Genomic DNA, 16,493 nt, shown 5'->3' with positions numbered 1-16,493 from the left:
GTGGCGCCATGCCCGTCTCGGGACTCGAGTCTGGAGCCAGTGCTGAAGCGGCCTCATATGCATCAACCCGAGCGGGGTGGCCACCGCCGAGGACGCCATATGCCCCAGGAGCCTCTGAAAATGTTTCAGTGGAACCACTGTTTTCTGTTTGAACGCCTTCAAACAGGCCAGCACCGACTGGGCGCGCTATTTCGTAAGGTGCGCCGTCAAGGAGACTGAGTCCAACTCCAAACCGAGAAAAGAGATGCTCTGAACTGGGAGGAGCTTGCTCTTTTCCCAGCTGACCCGAAGCCCTAGTCGGCTGAGGTGTGAGAGCACCAGGTCCCTGTGTGCGCATAACCCGTCTCGAGAGTGAGCTAGGATTAGCCAGTCGTCGAGATAGTTGAGAATGCGAATGCCCACCTCCCTTAACGGGGCAAGGGCAGCCTCTGCGACCTTCGTAAAGATGCGAGGAGACAGGGACAGGCCGAAAGGGAGGACTTGTACCGATACGCCTGACCCTCGAACGCAAACCGCAGGAAGGGTCTGTGTCGAGGAAGGATCGAGACGTGAAAGTACGCATCCTTCGGGTCTACCGCCGCGAACCAATCTTGATGCCGGACGCTCGCTAGAATGCGTCTTTGCGTCAGCATCTTGAACGGGAGTCTGTGTAAGGCCCGGTTCAGTACTCGCAGGTCCAAGATTGGCCGCAACCCACCGCCTTTTTTCGGTACAATGAAGTAGGGGCTGTAAAACCCTTCTTCATCTCGGCTGGAGGGACAGGTTCTATCGCGTCCTTCCGTAGGAGGGTAGCGATCTCCGCGCAAGGTAGCAGCGTTTCCATCTTTCACCAAGGTGAAGTGGACACCGCTGGACCTGGGCGGATGCCCAGCGAAGTGAATCGTGCAGCCGAGTCGGACGGTCCGGACCAGCCCTCGCGACGGACTGGAAAGCGCAAGCCATGCATCCGAGTTCCGCGCAAGGGGGACCAAAGGGACAACGTCATCGGATGTACCGGCAGGTGGGGCCTAGCGGCGGGGCGGAGCTTGAGGTGCCACACCACATCGTGGCCGTGCTGAGTCCGAGGACATCGAAGCACTTACCTGGCTCCTTGTGACCACCCCCGGAACAGCCTGGGACGGGGGAGGAAGAGGCCTGTCCTCATGACCCGTGGAGACTGTCACATCGGGGGCGGATTTGTGCCACAGCTGGGCGCTCAGGGCGGGAGACCGCCGCTGTTGCGCCAACCTGCAAAATGGAGTGGTGGACGGTGGTCGTGATGCCAGCCGTACACACCGAATATGTGACCCAGGGAACAAGGAAACCACTCTTGCGGAGCTCTTGAGTACTGCAGCCACTTGGGCATGCAGCGCAATTAAATGCAAAAGGTAACAAAAAGAAGATCTGCTTACCAGCTCCAGAGCAGCGGGTTTTGTTGTCCCTGGGTCGCCCGTCTCAGGGGCGCTTCGAAGACCTCCGTGGGTTCTTTGGTGCCGGCTGTGAGACGGGTGGCGTCGGCTTCCTGCGGTGGGCTCCACGCCAGGGCCGGGCCGGAGGGGCGGGCTGCGGCGGAGCCGGTGCAGTCACCGCAGGGGGACGCCCTCGGCGATGAGTAGATGGGGGGATCTTGAGCCACGCCGGGGCAGGACAAGCCGGCTAGCATCCATCTACTGCTCTACCATCGAGAACTGCTGGGCAAAGTCCTCGACGGTGTCGCCGAATAGGCCCGCCTGGAAAATGGGGGCAGCAAGGAATCGTGTCCTGTCGGCCTCACCCATCTCGACCAGGCTGAGCCAAAGGTGGCGCTCCTGGACCACTAGTGTGGCCATCGTCCGCCCGGGAGACCGCGCCATGACCTCCGTCGCTCGGAGAGCGAGGTCGGCCGCCGAGCGCAGTTCCTGCATCAATCCCGGGGCGGAACTACCCTCGTGCAGTTCCTTTAGCGCCTTGGCGGACTACAGGAGAGCCATGGCGTGCAGGGCGGAGGCTGCTTGTCCAGCAGCGCCGTAGGCTTTGACCGTCAGAGACGACGTAAACCTACAGGCCTTGGACGGGGGCTTTGGGCACCCACGCCAGGTGGCGGCGCTCTGCGGGCATAGGTGCACCGCGAGCGCCTTTATCCACCGGGGGATTGCCGAATAACCCTTGGCCGCCCCACCATCGAGGGTAGTGAGAGCGGGTAAGCTGAAAAGATCGGGACCGGGCAGTAAAAAGTGCCTCCCGCGACCTTGTCAGCTCTTCATGCACTTCCGGGAAGAAAGGAACGGGGCGGGGCGTGGCTTTGAGCGGTGCCGCGAGCCTAGGAACCAATCACAGAGCCGCGAGGGTTCAGGGAAGAGCGGTGAAATCCACTCTAACCGACGCTCGCGGCTGTCCGGGAAAGCATGTCGTCATCTCCGCATCAGCCTGTGACTGGGCGATCGACCCCGAAGGGAGGAGCCCAGCCGAGGCTTCCGACTGGACGAGCCCGCTCTCCGATGCTGCGCTCGAGAGCTCATCACTTTCGCGGGCTCCGAATAAGAGGTCGAACTCGCCGTGAGACGAGCCGGCGGACTCACCCAGAAGCCCGATCGGGGCAGACGAGCGTGCTGGGGAATGGGAGGTCCGCGGGGGGATACCCGGCGGAGGCGGTCCCATTGGGGTCCCCAAATCGCCCCCAGTGCTAGCCGCGCTGGCCTCAAACCCGTGGGTAAAAGGACCGAGGCGGGAGCCTCTGGGGTGGCTCGCTTCCTTACGAAGGCGAGCCGCGACCGCAACGTTGCCATGGACACATTCTCGCACTGAGAATGTGACCATCCACGAACACTGTCTCCGCGTGAGCAGTGCCCAGACACGAAAGACAGTGATCGTGACCGTTAGAAGGCGAGAGATAACGAGCACAACCAGGAATAACACACAATCGGAAAAGCATCTTTAAAAAGACGTTCCGTGTGTGCGCTCTTTTAGAGAAATATATACTCTTTTAGAGGGGAAAAAAATGCTCTTTCAGAAAATATACTCTCTAGTTTTTCTGCCGAAGCGCCCAGGGGCATTCTCTGCAGTGCACCGGTGCAGAGGAGGGAGAAGCCGCTGAAATGCGCCGTCAGATCCAGCAGGTGAATGAACAGTAGTATTCAGCTCAGTGAGCATGACCGTTCGGCTCCGAAGAGAAAATCTGAATGAGTGGTTGCATACCAGCTCCTTTTATACCCGTATGTTTGGGGGAGTGGCATGCAAATACCGCTCCCAAGAGTGACCCCTAGTGTCACTACATCGACACCAACGTCGTGTGAGTGACAGATAGGGAACTGATATCCCCATTAAAATATGATATGTAATAAAAGTAGATTTGATAAATATATTTGCCCTGTGTAAATAACAATAAATAGGAACTGTATCTAAAATAAATAAGGGGTGATAAATAAATACTAATACAACAGGCTGGGAAAATAGACATTTATTCATTTTAATATCCTATATATATTGTGAATGTATTGAAACTTGACACCGGGTGACGCATCCTGAAAACTACACCGTTAGAACGGTTTCATGCTGAAAAGCCACTTAAAAGTAAGGTTTTTTTCTCTCTCGTAAATGTCAACATCATACTGTATGTGAAATGATTGATGCCTGTCACGCAAAACATGAGCTCACTGATGTCATTAAATATGATTCTGCTTTTTTATTCCAACCGTTACTCCTGGTCGGAGTCTTCCATAAATATTTAGTTCATAAGTAGGGTTACGTCCTACCTAAGTTTAATGGTGCAATGCTCAAATATTTAGTAGTGCGTAAATTGTGACTTAGTGCCCATTTACGCCACAACTAGGCTAAGTTTTAACTTACGTACAGCTGGTGCAACTGGCCACAGTTTAGTATCAGTCAGTTGCTGACCATTAAAATAAAGAATAAATTCATATAAAATAAATAGCTAAATAAATATCAGTATAGTATGTTTGGTATCAGTCAGTTGCTGACCATTAAAATAAAGAATAAATTCAAATTAAATAAATAGCTAAATAAACATCAGTACTGTATGATTAGTATCAGTCAAATGCTGACCATTAAAATAAAGAATAAATAAAAATAAAATAAATAGCTAAATAAACATCAGTAGTACTGTTTAGTATCAGTCAAATGCTGACTGTGTTAATACTGCCAGTCAGTTATTGGCGGGTTGTAAAACAAGAAGCATTTACACCTGACAAGACATGAGGAAAACAGCGGCAGCGGTGTTACACCGTATTCTGCTATACAAGTTCAGGGGAAACTTTCAATGGTGGAAAACCAGACTTTTAAATATTACATTTTATAAATGCAATGACTGGAATTGTTCGGTTGAACGGGGTACCAAACTGAATCCTAAACAAAACAAAAGTTTGGTGAATACATGTTTACTCATTAGCTTCCACTCAGCTGGCAAGCAATGAAAGTAGCTATGTGGTTAGCTAGTTAGCTATAAGCTTGTTGTCACGGAGAGTAAAAGATGGACGTTGTTTATTTACTTTCCAGCATTGCGTCTCACCAACTAGGTAACAGCATAGCGTGAAATAAACACTCAACAGACACAATCCACCACCACACCGTTGTCTGCTGAGCTGCAAAAAGATGCTCTGATGTTTACCTTTCAATCTGCTACTTTACTGACTGCACTGACACACTATAGCTGGCTAACAGCAAATAGACATGAGTGACATGGTTGTCAGGGACAGGGTTAACGTTATATTAGTTATATTGGAAAGGGAAAATGAAGGGGTCATTTTTTATTAACTTTCCAGTATGTATTTCACAAACTAGTTAGCAACTTACCGTGAAGACACTGCTCAACTCCGCCCTGTATGCAGAGCCACCGTCAGTTCAGAGTCAGCTCTGTAAACAGTGGAGTCGGAGCGCGCTCTGCTGGACAAACTACACAATGACACCAATTATAACGCATTGTTTTCTGCATTATATGTTCTGAAAAAAATTGTCAAATCTGCACATATCGGTAAACATATACGCCGATACCGATATATCGGTGAAAGGCTAATATCTGCTGATAATATCGGCAGACCGATATATCGGTCGGGCACTAATTTATATATATATATATATATATATATATATATATATATATATATATATATATATCTCAGTGGTGAATTCTCTTCTATGTTGGCCTAACATGCCTACTAAATAAATATTTTTTCTACCGTTATCGCCATTGAGAAGAGATCTATATGGATTCATAAACCTGAGACGTTCTGCATGACCGTGTGATTGCTTAATTTATTAAACAGGAAAGGAGGGCTGATTTTGACTTCAATTAAATTGGTAAGTGCTTTTTGCATTGTTATAGCAACATCAGGAGTTTTCAAAGTGTTTTGAGCATTCAGTGAAATTTATTGCAAGCAACATTTAAATCGCAAATATGATCAGATAGCTTTTTCCAAGTATTATAAACCTCCTTGGTAGATTATTGGAAAATTATGTTTTTTGAATGTCCGTTCAAGAGATGTATCCAACACTTCATTTAATAATATATTTCACAAAACATTCATGCTGTACTTAAGATTAGGCTACCTTGAGCATCAAGTTTTGACTTTCGTTCTTGGGCGAGTTTTTAAAATTTCAATTGGTATTATTAGTTGGCTGCGTCATAATGTATGATGTCCATAAGGTGTCTTAATCATTGTGAAATGGTGATTAACAGCCACCAATCGTGTGGGGAAAGTTTCCTGTTCCGGTCACTGCCGGCACGCTGCACAAGTCTGTTTGTAGCTTGCTAGCCTGCTTAGCATTGCTTATTCCTCTATGTTCATCGTTTTATCCTGTACCGTTTTACCACGTGTTTGTTCCGCTTTTCTACTGTTTCAACTGCGTGTGTTACCGTGCGCACCTTTTTTCAGCTTGTCTACATCTCGCATTTTGACTGTGTGCATTTGTTTTGTCCTCTGTGTTTTACACGTATTATTGCATCAGTCTCAAACATCTGCTGATCTGGAACCTCCACAACAACAGCAAACAATCGCGTGAGGGATTCACATCGATGTCAAACCCTCGCCGTACAAGAACAACCATAACAACAACAACAACAACAAACAGTTGCAGTAATTCATGGCATCCACACATGTTATTGCTTCCTGCATTGCATGCCACATGTTTACTATAGCTTCTTCTGTCAGCAGTGAGGGATTTACATGTGATAAATGTAAGGATTTAGTCAGGCTGATGGAGAAGGTTAATGAGTTAGAGACATGCATCCGAACGCTAGTGGAGGTCAGTGAGAAAGAGAAGCCGGTAGATACTGTTTTGAATGCGGGTAGAAGAGCGAGCAACACACACACTTTGGTTCTGGCTGAAGAGCCCTTGCAGCAGGGCGTTTGGGTGATGTCTCAGCAGCATTCTCGCTCAGCAAAGTGACACCACTCTCCCTTTCCTGTTAGGATTTCCAATCGATTCTCCCCACTCAGTGATGCACCCACTGAGAATCATGCTGAAAGCGCCCTTGTTATTGGTGACTCTGTTGTAAGGAACATGGAAATAGAGACTCCAGCCATTATTGTTCAATGCATTTCGGGGGCTCGGGTGTTTGACATCAGATCAAATTTACAAGTGCTAGCTAATGCTAAACATAGATTTTCTAAAATTGTTATTCATGTCAGGCTTCACCAGTCGGAGGTCACTAGAGATAATGCTAAAGAGGTGTGTGAACTTGCAAAAAGGATGTCAGACACTGTAATATGCTCTGGTAAATTACTTTGATTAAACATTTTAATCGATTGACAGCCCTAATACTATATACACTATATGGACAAAAGATTGGGACACCTACACATTACACCTACAGGAGCTTATATGACATCCCATTCTAAATCCACAGGCATTAATATCAAGTTGGTACCCCCTTTGCAGCTATAACAGCTTCCACTCTTCTGGGAAAGCTTTCTACAAGATTTTGGAGTGTGTCTGTCGGAATTTTTGCCCATTCTTCCAGAAGAGCATTTGTGAGGTCAGACACTGATGTTGGATGAGAGGGCCTGGCTCACAATCTCCGTTCTAGTTCATCCCAAAGGTGTTCGATAGGGTTGAAGTCAGGGCTCTGTGTGGGCCAGTCAAGTTCTTCCACACCAAACTCAACCAACCATGCCTTTATGGACCTTGTTTTGTGCACTGGGGCACAGTCATGCTGGAACAGAAAAGGGCCTTCCCCAAACTGTTTCCACAAAGTTGGAAGCATAGAATTTTCCAAAATGTTAATGCCTCAGCTTACCAAGACATTTTGGAAAATTCTATGCTTCCAGGCATGGTTGGATGAGTTTGGCTACGTATTGGCTACCTTTTAAATTTTGTATTAATTAAATTTTTTTTTTTTTACTACTTACAAAGCTTTGAATGGTCTAGCTCCGCAGTACTTAAGTGACCTTCTACCACGCTATATTCCATCACGTTCATTACGATCACAAAATTCTGGCCTGGTAATAGTTCGTAGAATATCAAAATCCACAAAAGGAGGTTGATCCTTTTCCTATTTGGCTCCTAAACTATGAAATAGTCTCCATAACACTGTTCGAGACGCAGACACACTCACTCAGTTTAAGTCTAGACTAAAGACTCATCTATTTAGCCAGGAATACACCTAATTTATCTATCAGCACACAATTAAGCTGCTTTAGTTAGGTCTGCCGGAACCAAAAACATTTATCATGATCTCTAACTCTGCAAAAAATGTCATCTACGGTAATATTATTCTATTTGTTTCCCTGTCTCAACCTTGGAATTCATATCCCGAGGTTACCAGAGCCAGCCAGATCCAGCCCCGTTCCTGCTTGGTGTCAGACTCCACTGCTTGTGTCTCTGAGTGATGACAACTAAATGCAGCTGGTGCCAGCCAGACATCACTTCAGTCTATTACGGTGGACTTTAAGGGATGAACTGATGCCAACTCCAACCATAAGATATGGGATTCATCATATGCCATTGCATGAATCTTGGACTTAGGATAGACCTCACCGAAATGACCTGCCGGTTGAACTGCGATGCACCTCACTGATCTCTGCCTGCATCACCTCGGTCTAATGATGGACTACACTCTTAAAATGGAATACATAGACTATCAATTAATTGCCAACAAATGCCTTCATCAGCCAACTAACAAAGGACAATGCATCTATGTGAACTTCTGCAGTTAATCCAGGATGAACTTCAAAGACATTAGTCATTAATCTTACAATTCATACAAAATCTTTGTTTAAACACTGGCCCTTAACACTTACTTAGTTTGCTAATTTTAAACCATGACTTGCACTGCACATAAATAACTAATATTGGCATTATATTCATGCTGTTTAGCCAGAGGGGAGCTGGCCCCCACAGTGATTCTGGTTTCACCCAAGGTTATTTTTCTCCATTAACCAACATCTTAAGGAGTTTTGTATTCCTTCCAGTCACCTTCCGCTTGCTCACTGAGGTTGTAAATACAATTATTATTTATTTATTTTTATACACAATTTACAATCATATTAAATCAAACTACAGATTTTAAGATATTAGAGTTTCATCTTCTGTTAATGCATGATTTTCTGTAAAGCTGCTTTGAAACGATGTGTGTTGTGAAAAGCTCTATACAAATAAAAATGATTTGACTTGAATTTTGAATATACACCGATCAGCCACAACATTAAAACCACCTGCCTAATATTGTGTAGATCCCCCTCGTGCCGCTAAAACAGTGCCAACCTGCATCTCAGAATAGCATTCTGAGATGCTATGAGCGGTTATCTGAGTTACCGTAGACTTTGTTAGTTCGAACCAGTCTGGCCATTCTCTGTTGACCTCTCTCATCAACAAGGCACTTCCATCCACAGAACTGCTGGTCACTGGATATTTTTTTTGTTTTTGGCACCATTCTGAGTAAATTCTAGAGACTGTTGTGTGTAAAAATCTCATGAGATCAGCAGTTACAGAAATACTCAAACCAGCCCGTCTGGCACCAACAATCATCCATGTGAATATCTAATCAGCCAATCATGTGGCAGCAGTGTAATGCATAAAATCATTCAGATATGGGTCAGGAGCTTCAGTTAAGGATCACATCAACCATCTGAATGGGGAAAAAAATGTGGTCTGGTTATTTGGACCGTGGCATGATTGTTGGTGCCAGATGGGCTGGTTTTGGAATAGACTTCACATTAGGGTTTTGGCCTAAGCAATTATTTCTGGTTAAAACACTATGTTGCTAAGGATTAGATTTTCTTTACTCTCTGTAATCATTCCAACACTGTACCTTAGTGCTCACTGACTTCCTATGGATTTATTGTCAAAGCATTACAGAGCTAATTGGTTGTATTTGTCCTGTTTAGGTGCAGGAAGCTGTCCATGGAGTAACAATTGAAGAATGTCAGACAGCTTTACAGAACCACAGCTGGAATGTGCAGAAGGCTGTGCACTACTTGAAGGTATCAACCATTACTGCTCTGTCATGGCTCACTTCCACCTTCCATTTAATCTAATTGTAATAAAATCTTTAAGTAATCAGACACAAAAATAAATCTCCATCCTCCTCTGTCTGTGGTACATTTCTTACATGGGACATAATTGCAAATGTAAACAAAAACGAACTGAAAGATAAATGCAGGCAGTGAAAAATAGGGTTCTTTTAACCCATAAGCTCTTAAATTTGCCATCCATATTGAAACTGGTATTGATAACTGGTGTATTTTTATTAGTATTTGTAAACAAGTCATGCTAGTAAAACCTGTTTATCATATTTATGGCATTGGACTTGTTCATAAACTGCTCCGTGAGCCGCTTGAGTTCATTGAGGACTTGGACCCCTAATAATAATCTTCTCTGTAACATTAAGTTTACAGCACTTATGTTTGGGCCCATTATGAGGTTAATTAAAGAGGTTAATAAAATTAATTGCTTTCTTCTCTCACTCTCTGTCCATTTGGCCTGTTTCGAAGGTGGAGCAGCTATTTTGTTTGGGGCTGAAGACGAGGGTGGAGTGTCATAAGATTCTAGAGATGTATGACTGGAACCTGGAGTTGGCCAGCACCCAACTATTGGACTCCTACGGCTCAGTCAAGCTGAGGTAGGGCAGTCTTCCACTCTTGTTGGTCCATACTTCCCCCTACTGGTAATTTAACCTCTCTAAATGTATTCCTCACTATTTGAGTAATGTTCCTTATAAAGGTAGTTGACAAAAAACATGTCCAAGAACCTTTTTCAACATCAAGATTTTATACATACAACTTTATACATGGGTCATTCCTACAATCCTGTGACATTTAATTCCCTAGTGCAAGTTGTGTCATTTATAATGTTAAAATGTTTACCCAATTACAATTTTAATAGGCTTGGTAAAAAGAATAAAGACTTATAATATTACACACTGCTGTGACCCAAAAAGACAAATTTTGAATAATTTGAATAATTTTCAATTATTGCAATAGTGTCATTTCCTCATAACAATAAAGGGAAAATTACTGTAATTTTAAAATGTCAATATATTTATGTTAACAGAAATAAAATCATCAATGTAAGTCTCTAAATGTGTTTGCTAGATATCATTCACAGACCATGTAGTGGCTAATTTATCCACTGAATGTCCACTCTGTTATTGTCCACCTTGTTATTTTCCACCCTGACCCTGCCTAGTTAACCAGATGGACATCCAAATTTTTAAGCAGTTTAGCTTGACCATTATGACTTTAACATGTATCTTTAATGATGAAACAAAAAGATACTTATAAAATTATTTCAGACGTTTCAAAGCCGACATGTCAAGGAATTGTAGGAATGACCCACATATACTGTATTAAACATTATATATTTTAGGTACTGTATCTGGTCAGCATTTAAATTTTTTTTTATTTGTGTAGCTTTCTTGAAGTTCACTTAGATAGTCCTGCACTGTAACAAATACATTTTTAAAAGTAGAAATAGTCCATGCAATCTCTCAATTAATAAAAGATCAATAATACTTAAAAGGTTAGAAAAATTAATTTAAAATAGTTTTAGATGGAGTATACAGTGCATCCGGAAAGTATTCACAGCGCTTCACTTTTTCCACATTTTGTTATGTTACAGCCTTATTCCAAAATGGATTAAATTCATTATTTTCCTCAAAATTCTTCAAACAATACCCCATAATGACAACGTGAAAGAAGTTTGTTTGAAATCTTTGCAAATTTATTAAAAATAAAAAATGAAAAAATCACATGTACATAAGTATTCACAGCCTTTGCCATGACACTCAAAATTGAGCTCAGGTGCATCCTGTTTCCACTGATCATCCTTGAGATGTTTCTACAACTTTATTGGAGTCCACCTGTGGTAAATTCAGTTGATTGGACATGATTTGGAAAGGCACACGCCTGTCTATATAAGGTCCCACAGTTAACAGTGCATGTCAGAGCACAAACCAAGCCATGAAGTCCAAGGAATTGTCTGGAGACCTCCATGACAGGATTGTATCGAGGCACAGATCTGGGGAAGGGTACAGAAAAATTTCTGCAACATTGAAGGTCCCAATGAGCACAGTGGCCTCCATCATCCATAAATGGAAGAAGTTTGGAACTACTAGGACTCTTCCTAGAGCTGGCCGCCTGGCCAAACTGAGCGATCGGGGGAGAAGGGCCTTAGTCAGGGAGGTGACCAAGAACCCGATGGTCACTCTGACAGAGCTCCAGCATTTCTCTGTGGAGAGAGGAGAACCTTCCAGAAGAACAACCATCTCTGCAGCACTCCACCAATCAGGCCTGTATGGTAGAGTGTCCAGACGGAAGCCACTCCTCAGTAAAAGGCACATGACAGCCTGCCTGGAGTTTGCCAAAAGGCACCTAAAGGACTCTCAGACCATGAGAAACAAAGATTGAACTCTTTGGCTAAATGGCAAGCGTCATGTCTGGAGGAAACCGCTCATCACCTGGCCAATACCATCCCTACAGTGAAGCATGGTGGTGGCAGCATCATGCTGTTGGGATGTTTTTCAGCAGCAGGAACTGGGAGACTATTCAGGATCGAGGGAAAAATGAATGCAGCAATGTACAGAGACATCCTTGATGAAAACCTGCTCCAGAGCGCTCTGGACCTCAGACTGGGGTGACGGTTCATCTTCCAACAGGACAATGACCCTAAGCACACAGCCAAGATAACAAAGGAGTGGCTCCGGGACAACTCTGTGAATGTCCTTAAGTGGCCCAGCCAGAGCCCAGACTTGAACCCGATTGAACATCTCTGGAGAGATCTGAAAATGGCTGTGCACCGACGCTCCCCATCCAACCTGATGAAGCTTGAGAGGTCCTGCAAAGAAGAATGGGAGAAACTGCCCAAAAATAGGTGTGCCAAGCTTGTAGCATCATACTCAAAAAGACTTGAGGCTGTAATTGGTGCCAAAGGTGCTTCAACAAAGTATTGAGCAAAGGCTGTGAATACTTATGTACATGTGATATTTTAAAAAAAAAATTTTTTAATAAATGTGCAAAGATTTCAAACAAACTTCTTTCACGTTGTCATTATGGGGTATTGTTTGTAGAATTTTGAGGAAAATAATGAATTTAATCCATTTTGGAATAAGGCTGTAACATAACAAAATGTGGAAAAAGTGAAGTGCTGTGAATACTTTCCGGATGCACTGTAGCTCATCACACATCAGGGCGCTATGCTAGAAAGTTTATGAAATGACATCCTAGCTCTCCATAGCATCACACCCCTTATCTCACTCCCATGTCAAAACTCTTCCATTTCGCTTGAGCAGATGGCAAAAGTGGATTTGCCACAAACTGATTCTATTTTCTGGTCTGGCCTTTTTTTATTCTGTTTAATACTCCTCACTCCAACCCCAATTACTCATGTGAGCATTCATTAAAACAGTGTGTGATCCTTTTATACTTCATGCTTTAAAATCATTTATGTAAATAATTGGCCATCTGTACAAAATTAACTGTGTTGTACTCACTATGGTGAAATCAACACTTGACCAGGAGAAGAGGCAGATTCGTCTTGAGCCTGTGGGCAGATTCGTATTAAGTGTGTTTTCAAGAGCTTACCTGTACAGATGTTTTATCAACTCTAAATTAATTTCAGTAGGTAACCTTAAAGGTTGCAATTATGCCCTAGGGCCCGCGCATCCTAGTTTCAATTACTTTCCGCCTATATCCTCAATTGCCATCTGTTTTAGACACTTCAACCGTATGAAAACTTCCAGACAAGTGGGCTGAGTCTACAGAAAAACACAAGTGTGTATGTGTGTTATTCTGAAGTCAGCATATTTCATTTTATTGCTGCGTGTAAAAGAAAAAAAAAGTTTGTACACTCTCACTACTTCTTTGTGCTGGACTGCAATTCAGAATGCTTTCCTGGCATTTTTGTGTTACTTTTAATTTTAGTGTGCAATTCACAATTTCCTGTTTTATGTTTATTTATCGTTCCTCTCCTATTTTTGTTGAAAAGCTGTCTTTATGTTGTCTGCTACTCCAATTCTGATATCTTCTGATTTTTGTCAAATCCGTGTAAGTTCATGTCTCAATCATTATCTTTTTTTCCTCTTTACAGACGATGATGCATTAGACAAGCCTCGTGCCCTGAAAGACTGTTGAGAAATGCCCATATTAAGAGGACAAAGGGGTTGAGAGCCGACCAATACCTAAGCACTCTTTCTAAGGACATTTTACCTCCACTCCAGCACCAGATCTGACTTTGTGTAAACATGCATGAGACAGTGAGTGTGCTCCTCCAGGCCTTTTGTTGTCTTGTCAGAGATCCCTCTCTTCGGTGCAATTAGTTCACAGGTCAAAGTTTAAAGAACCTGCTCTTTTTCTTCCAGTTGATAACAACAGATGGAAACGGTGCTGCTCGTCATTTTCCTTTTTAATGTTCCTAAATAATTTTATGCTAGTAGGAGAAGTAAAAAGACACATTTATGAAAGCCTGTATGTATGTATATATTGTCAGATGTTTTGGTTGTACATTTGCATCTGATATGTTTGAGTTGTTGGTCTTTGTCAAATAGTTGTCCGTTTTACATTTGTTATTTTAATTGTATTGCTTTTTGTATGGGTCACCTGCAGCAAAGGAAGAGTTCAGACTTTTGACTCCTGACTTGTTATTAAGTTGAGGTCAAATGTTGAATTCAACAGGCCCTTCATGTTGATCAATCATCCTGTCTCACCCATGTTGATGTAGAAATAAGACCCTCCCACTGCCTTTTTTCCTTTTTCCCTTCAGTAGTTTGCTCATGCATCACTGTGATTCACTCATTTTAGTTCAGTTTGCCTGCATTAGTAAAGTCACACAGCTTTGGTAATAATTCTTGAGTTGACTTGCACGATGCTGCTTTCAATCTGAAAGTATATATAAGAGATGAAACCCTTGAAAACACATCCGAAGACATCCAAGGCACAAATAAGTGACTGAATGTTTTCTTGTTACTGTTTTTTATTATTAGTAGTATTATTATTTAATCCAGGCTATTGTCTGTTTTTATGAAGCACAACCATAACATGATTGTTTCAGTTTGGTTCACGCTGATACACCACAGAACTTGTCTCAAATGGTTGCTTCTGTAATGTTGTACAGTTTTCATTCATTCTTCATGCATTTTTCTTTCTGTGAGAATATCATAACACTCAGGTGTACACACTGTAAATTAATCATCTTGAAAAGTGACCAATGAATAACAAAACTTTAGACAAGCACACAACCCCACAGCAATGTTAAAAATAAATTTTTTCCTGTGCAACAGATCATCTACATGTATGGCCAAGTCTAATGGTATTCTGTGCTTATTGTAGCACCCGTCTTTCTGTGTGAATACTTAGTGTAGTATGCATGGGTATCACATAGATGCTGCTTCTGTGTGCATGAAGGAACGTTGTCCACTGCCCTTCCCTCTGTGCTAGCAATCTTGGAAGGTTGCTTATAGAATTTGTTACCCTGGCAACCTCTTTGTTGTTTTTGATGGGACACGATTGGCCCTTGAGGATACGTCTTGCTGCTTCCTAGCACAATGCCAATGCTTCAAGCACAGAGACTGCTTCTGTCACCGTCTGAAGATTAAGGCAACAGTGGAGGCTTGCCCTAGCCTTACCTTATGCTGTTTTAGTTTTAGGTAGACTGAAATCAGCTTGTGGAGTTGCCTGATAACCCTCTTGTACAATTTGTTCCTTTTCTCTTCAGTCTAGTCTACCTATGTGCTCAAATGGGTTTGCTCTTAATAGCTTTACGAGTTAGAACCCTGATGTCCTTTGTGTAAGATGTATAATGATGTGAAGTTTATTAAGTATATAATATAAATATATAATTGTATTTTTTATTAAAAACAACTATTTTTTATCTTTTTCTATGGAAGTGTCCTTATTTTCTTCTTGAATCTGCAGAATCCCAGATTGACTGAAGTTTCTTATAGTTTTTCTACACTGAGGACGTCATGTTTTAGCTTAGCTTTCGTGACAGATTTTCCATCGCTCACACCATGGCTGCGTCTTCAAACCATTTTGTGTATGCCTTCATGGGCTTGTAAACATTCTGATCGAATGAAGCCTTTGAAGTAACTCTGGAGTGAGATTCTCTTCAAAGAGCATCATAAACTACGAGAGAATCGATGAACACTTGCAATGTTCTAAAGTTAGCGTATATCTAAGCCTACAGCTCTAATAAGCACAGAAAATATGTAGCATACACAAATATTGTATAAAATTAGAGACTTCTATTAAGATCCTTTTCCAGTACTGAATTTTTAGAATATTTCTCTTGGCCTCACCCGTCATATTCACTGAGCTCATCACAAAACATTATAGTATTGCCTTATCCATGAAGGATTCATGTGATGTGGCCTCAGTTTGTGGCCAAAATAATGCTAGCAAAAATTTGTCTATGACACAGAGAATTTGAGACAGCCTTTGTGTAAATACAGCTGAAGTCAGAAGTTTACATACATTTAGGTTGGAGTCATTAAAACTAATTTTTTAACCACTCCACAGATTTAATATTAGCAAACTATAGTTTTGACATGTCATTTAGGACATCTACTTTGTGCATGACATGAGTAATTTTTCCAACAATTGTTTCACTTTTAATTGACTATATCACAATTCCAGTGGGTCAGAAGTTTACATATACTAAGTTAACTGTGCCTTTAAGCAGCTTGGAAAATTCCAGAAAATTATGTCAAGCCTTTAGACAATTAGCTTCTGATAGAAGGTGTACTGAATTGGAGGTGTAAATGTGGATGTATTTTAAGGCCTACCTTAAAACTCAGTGCCTTTTTGCTTGACATCACGGGAAAAGCAAAAGAAATCAGCCAAGACCTCAGAATAAAAACTGTGGACCTCCACACAAGTCTGGTTCATCTTTGGGAGCAATTTCCAAATGCCTGAAGGTACCTCGTTCATCTGCACAAACAATAGTACGCAAGTATAAACGCCATGGGACCACGCAGCCATAATACCACTCAGGAAGAAGACGCATTCTGTCTCCTAGAGATGAATGTAGTTTGGTGTTAAAAGTGCAAATCAATCCCAGAACAACAGCAAAGGACCTTGTGAAGATGC

General features: G+C 42.6%; 1 protein-coding gene across 3 annotated transcripts in view; it reads left to right on the top strand.

Annotated features, from left to right (window-relative positions):
* LOC127441474 (activated CDC42 kinase 1-like) overlaps positions 1-15,276 on the top strand; it is a 150,771-nt gene extending 135,495 nt beyond the window's left edge. For all 3 annotated transcript variants that reach the window (XM_051698938.1, XM_051698939.1, XM_051698937.1), the window contains 3 exons: positions 9,300-9,395; positions 9,906-10,033; positions 13,498-15,276. In XM_051698938.1, coding sequence (XP_051554898.1) covers positions 9,300-9,395; positions 9,906-10,033; positions 13,498-13,504 — 231 coding nt within the window. In that variant the 3' untranslated portion in view covers positions 13,505-15,276. The remainder of the gene's footprint in view (positions 1-9,299; positions 9,396-9,905; positions 10,034-13,497) is intronic.
* Positions 15,277-16,493: the final 1,217 nt, after the last annotated feature.

This window comes from Myxocyprinus asiaticus, chromosome 5 (assembly GCF_019703515.2).
Source record: "Myxocyprinus asiaticus isolate MX2 ecotype Aquarium Trade chromosome 5, UBuf_Myxa_2, whole genome shotgun sequence".
Taxonomy (NCBI): Eukaryota; Metazoa; Chordata; class Actinopteri; order Cypriniformes; family Catostomidae; genus Myxocyprinus; species Myxocyprinus asiaticus.
This window is presented reverse-complemented; position numbering and strand designations above follow the sequence as displayed.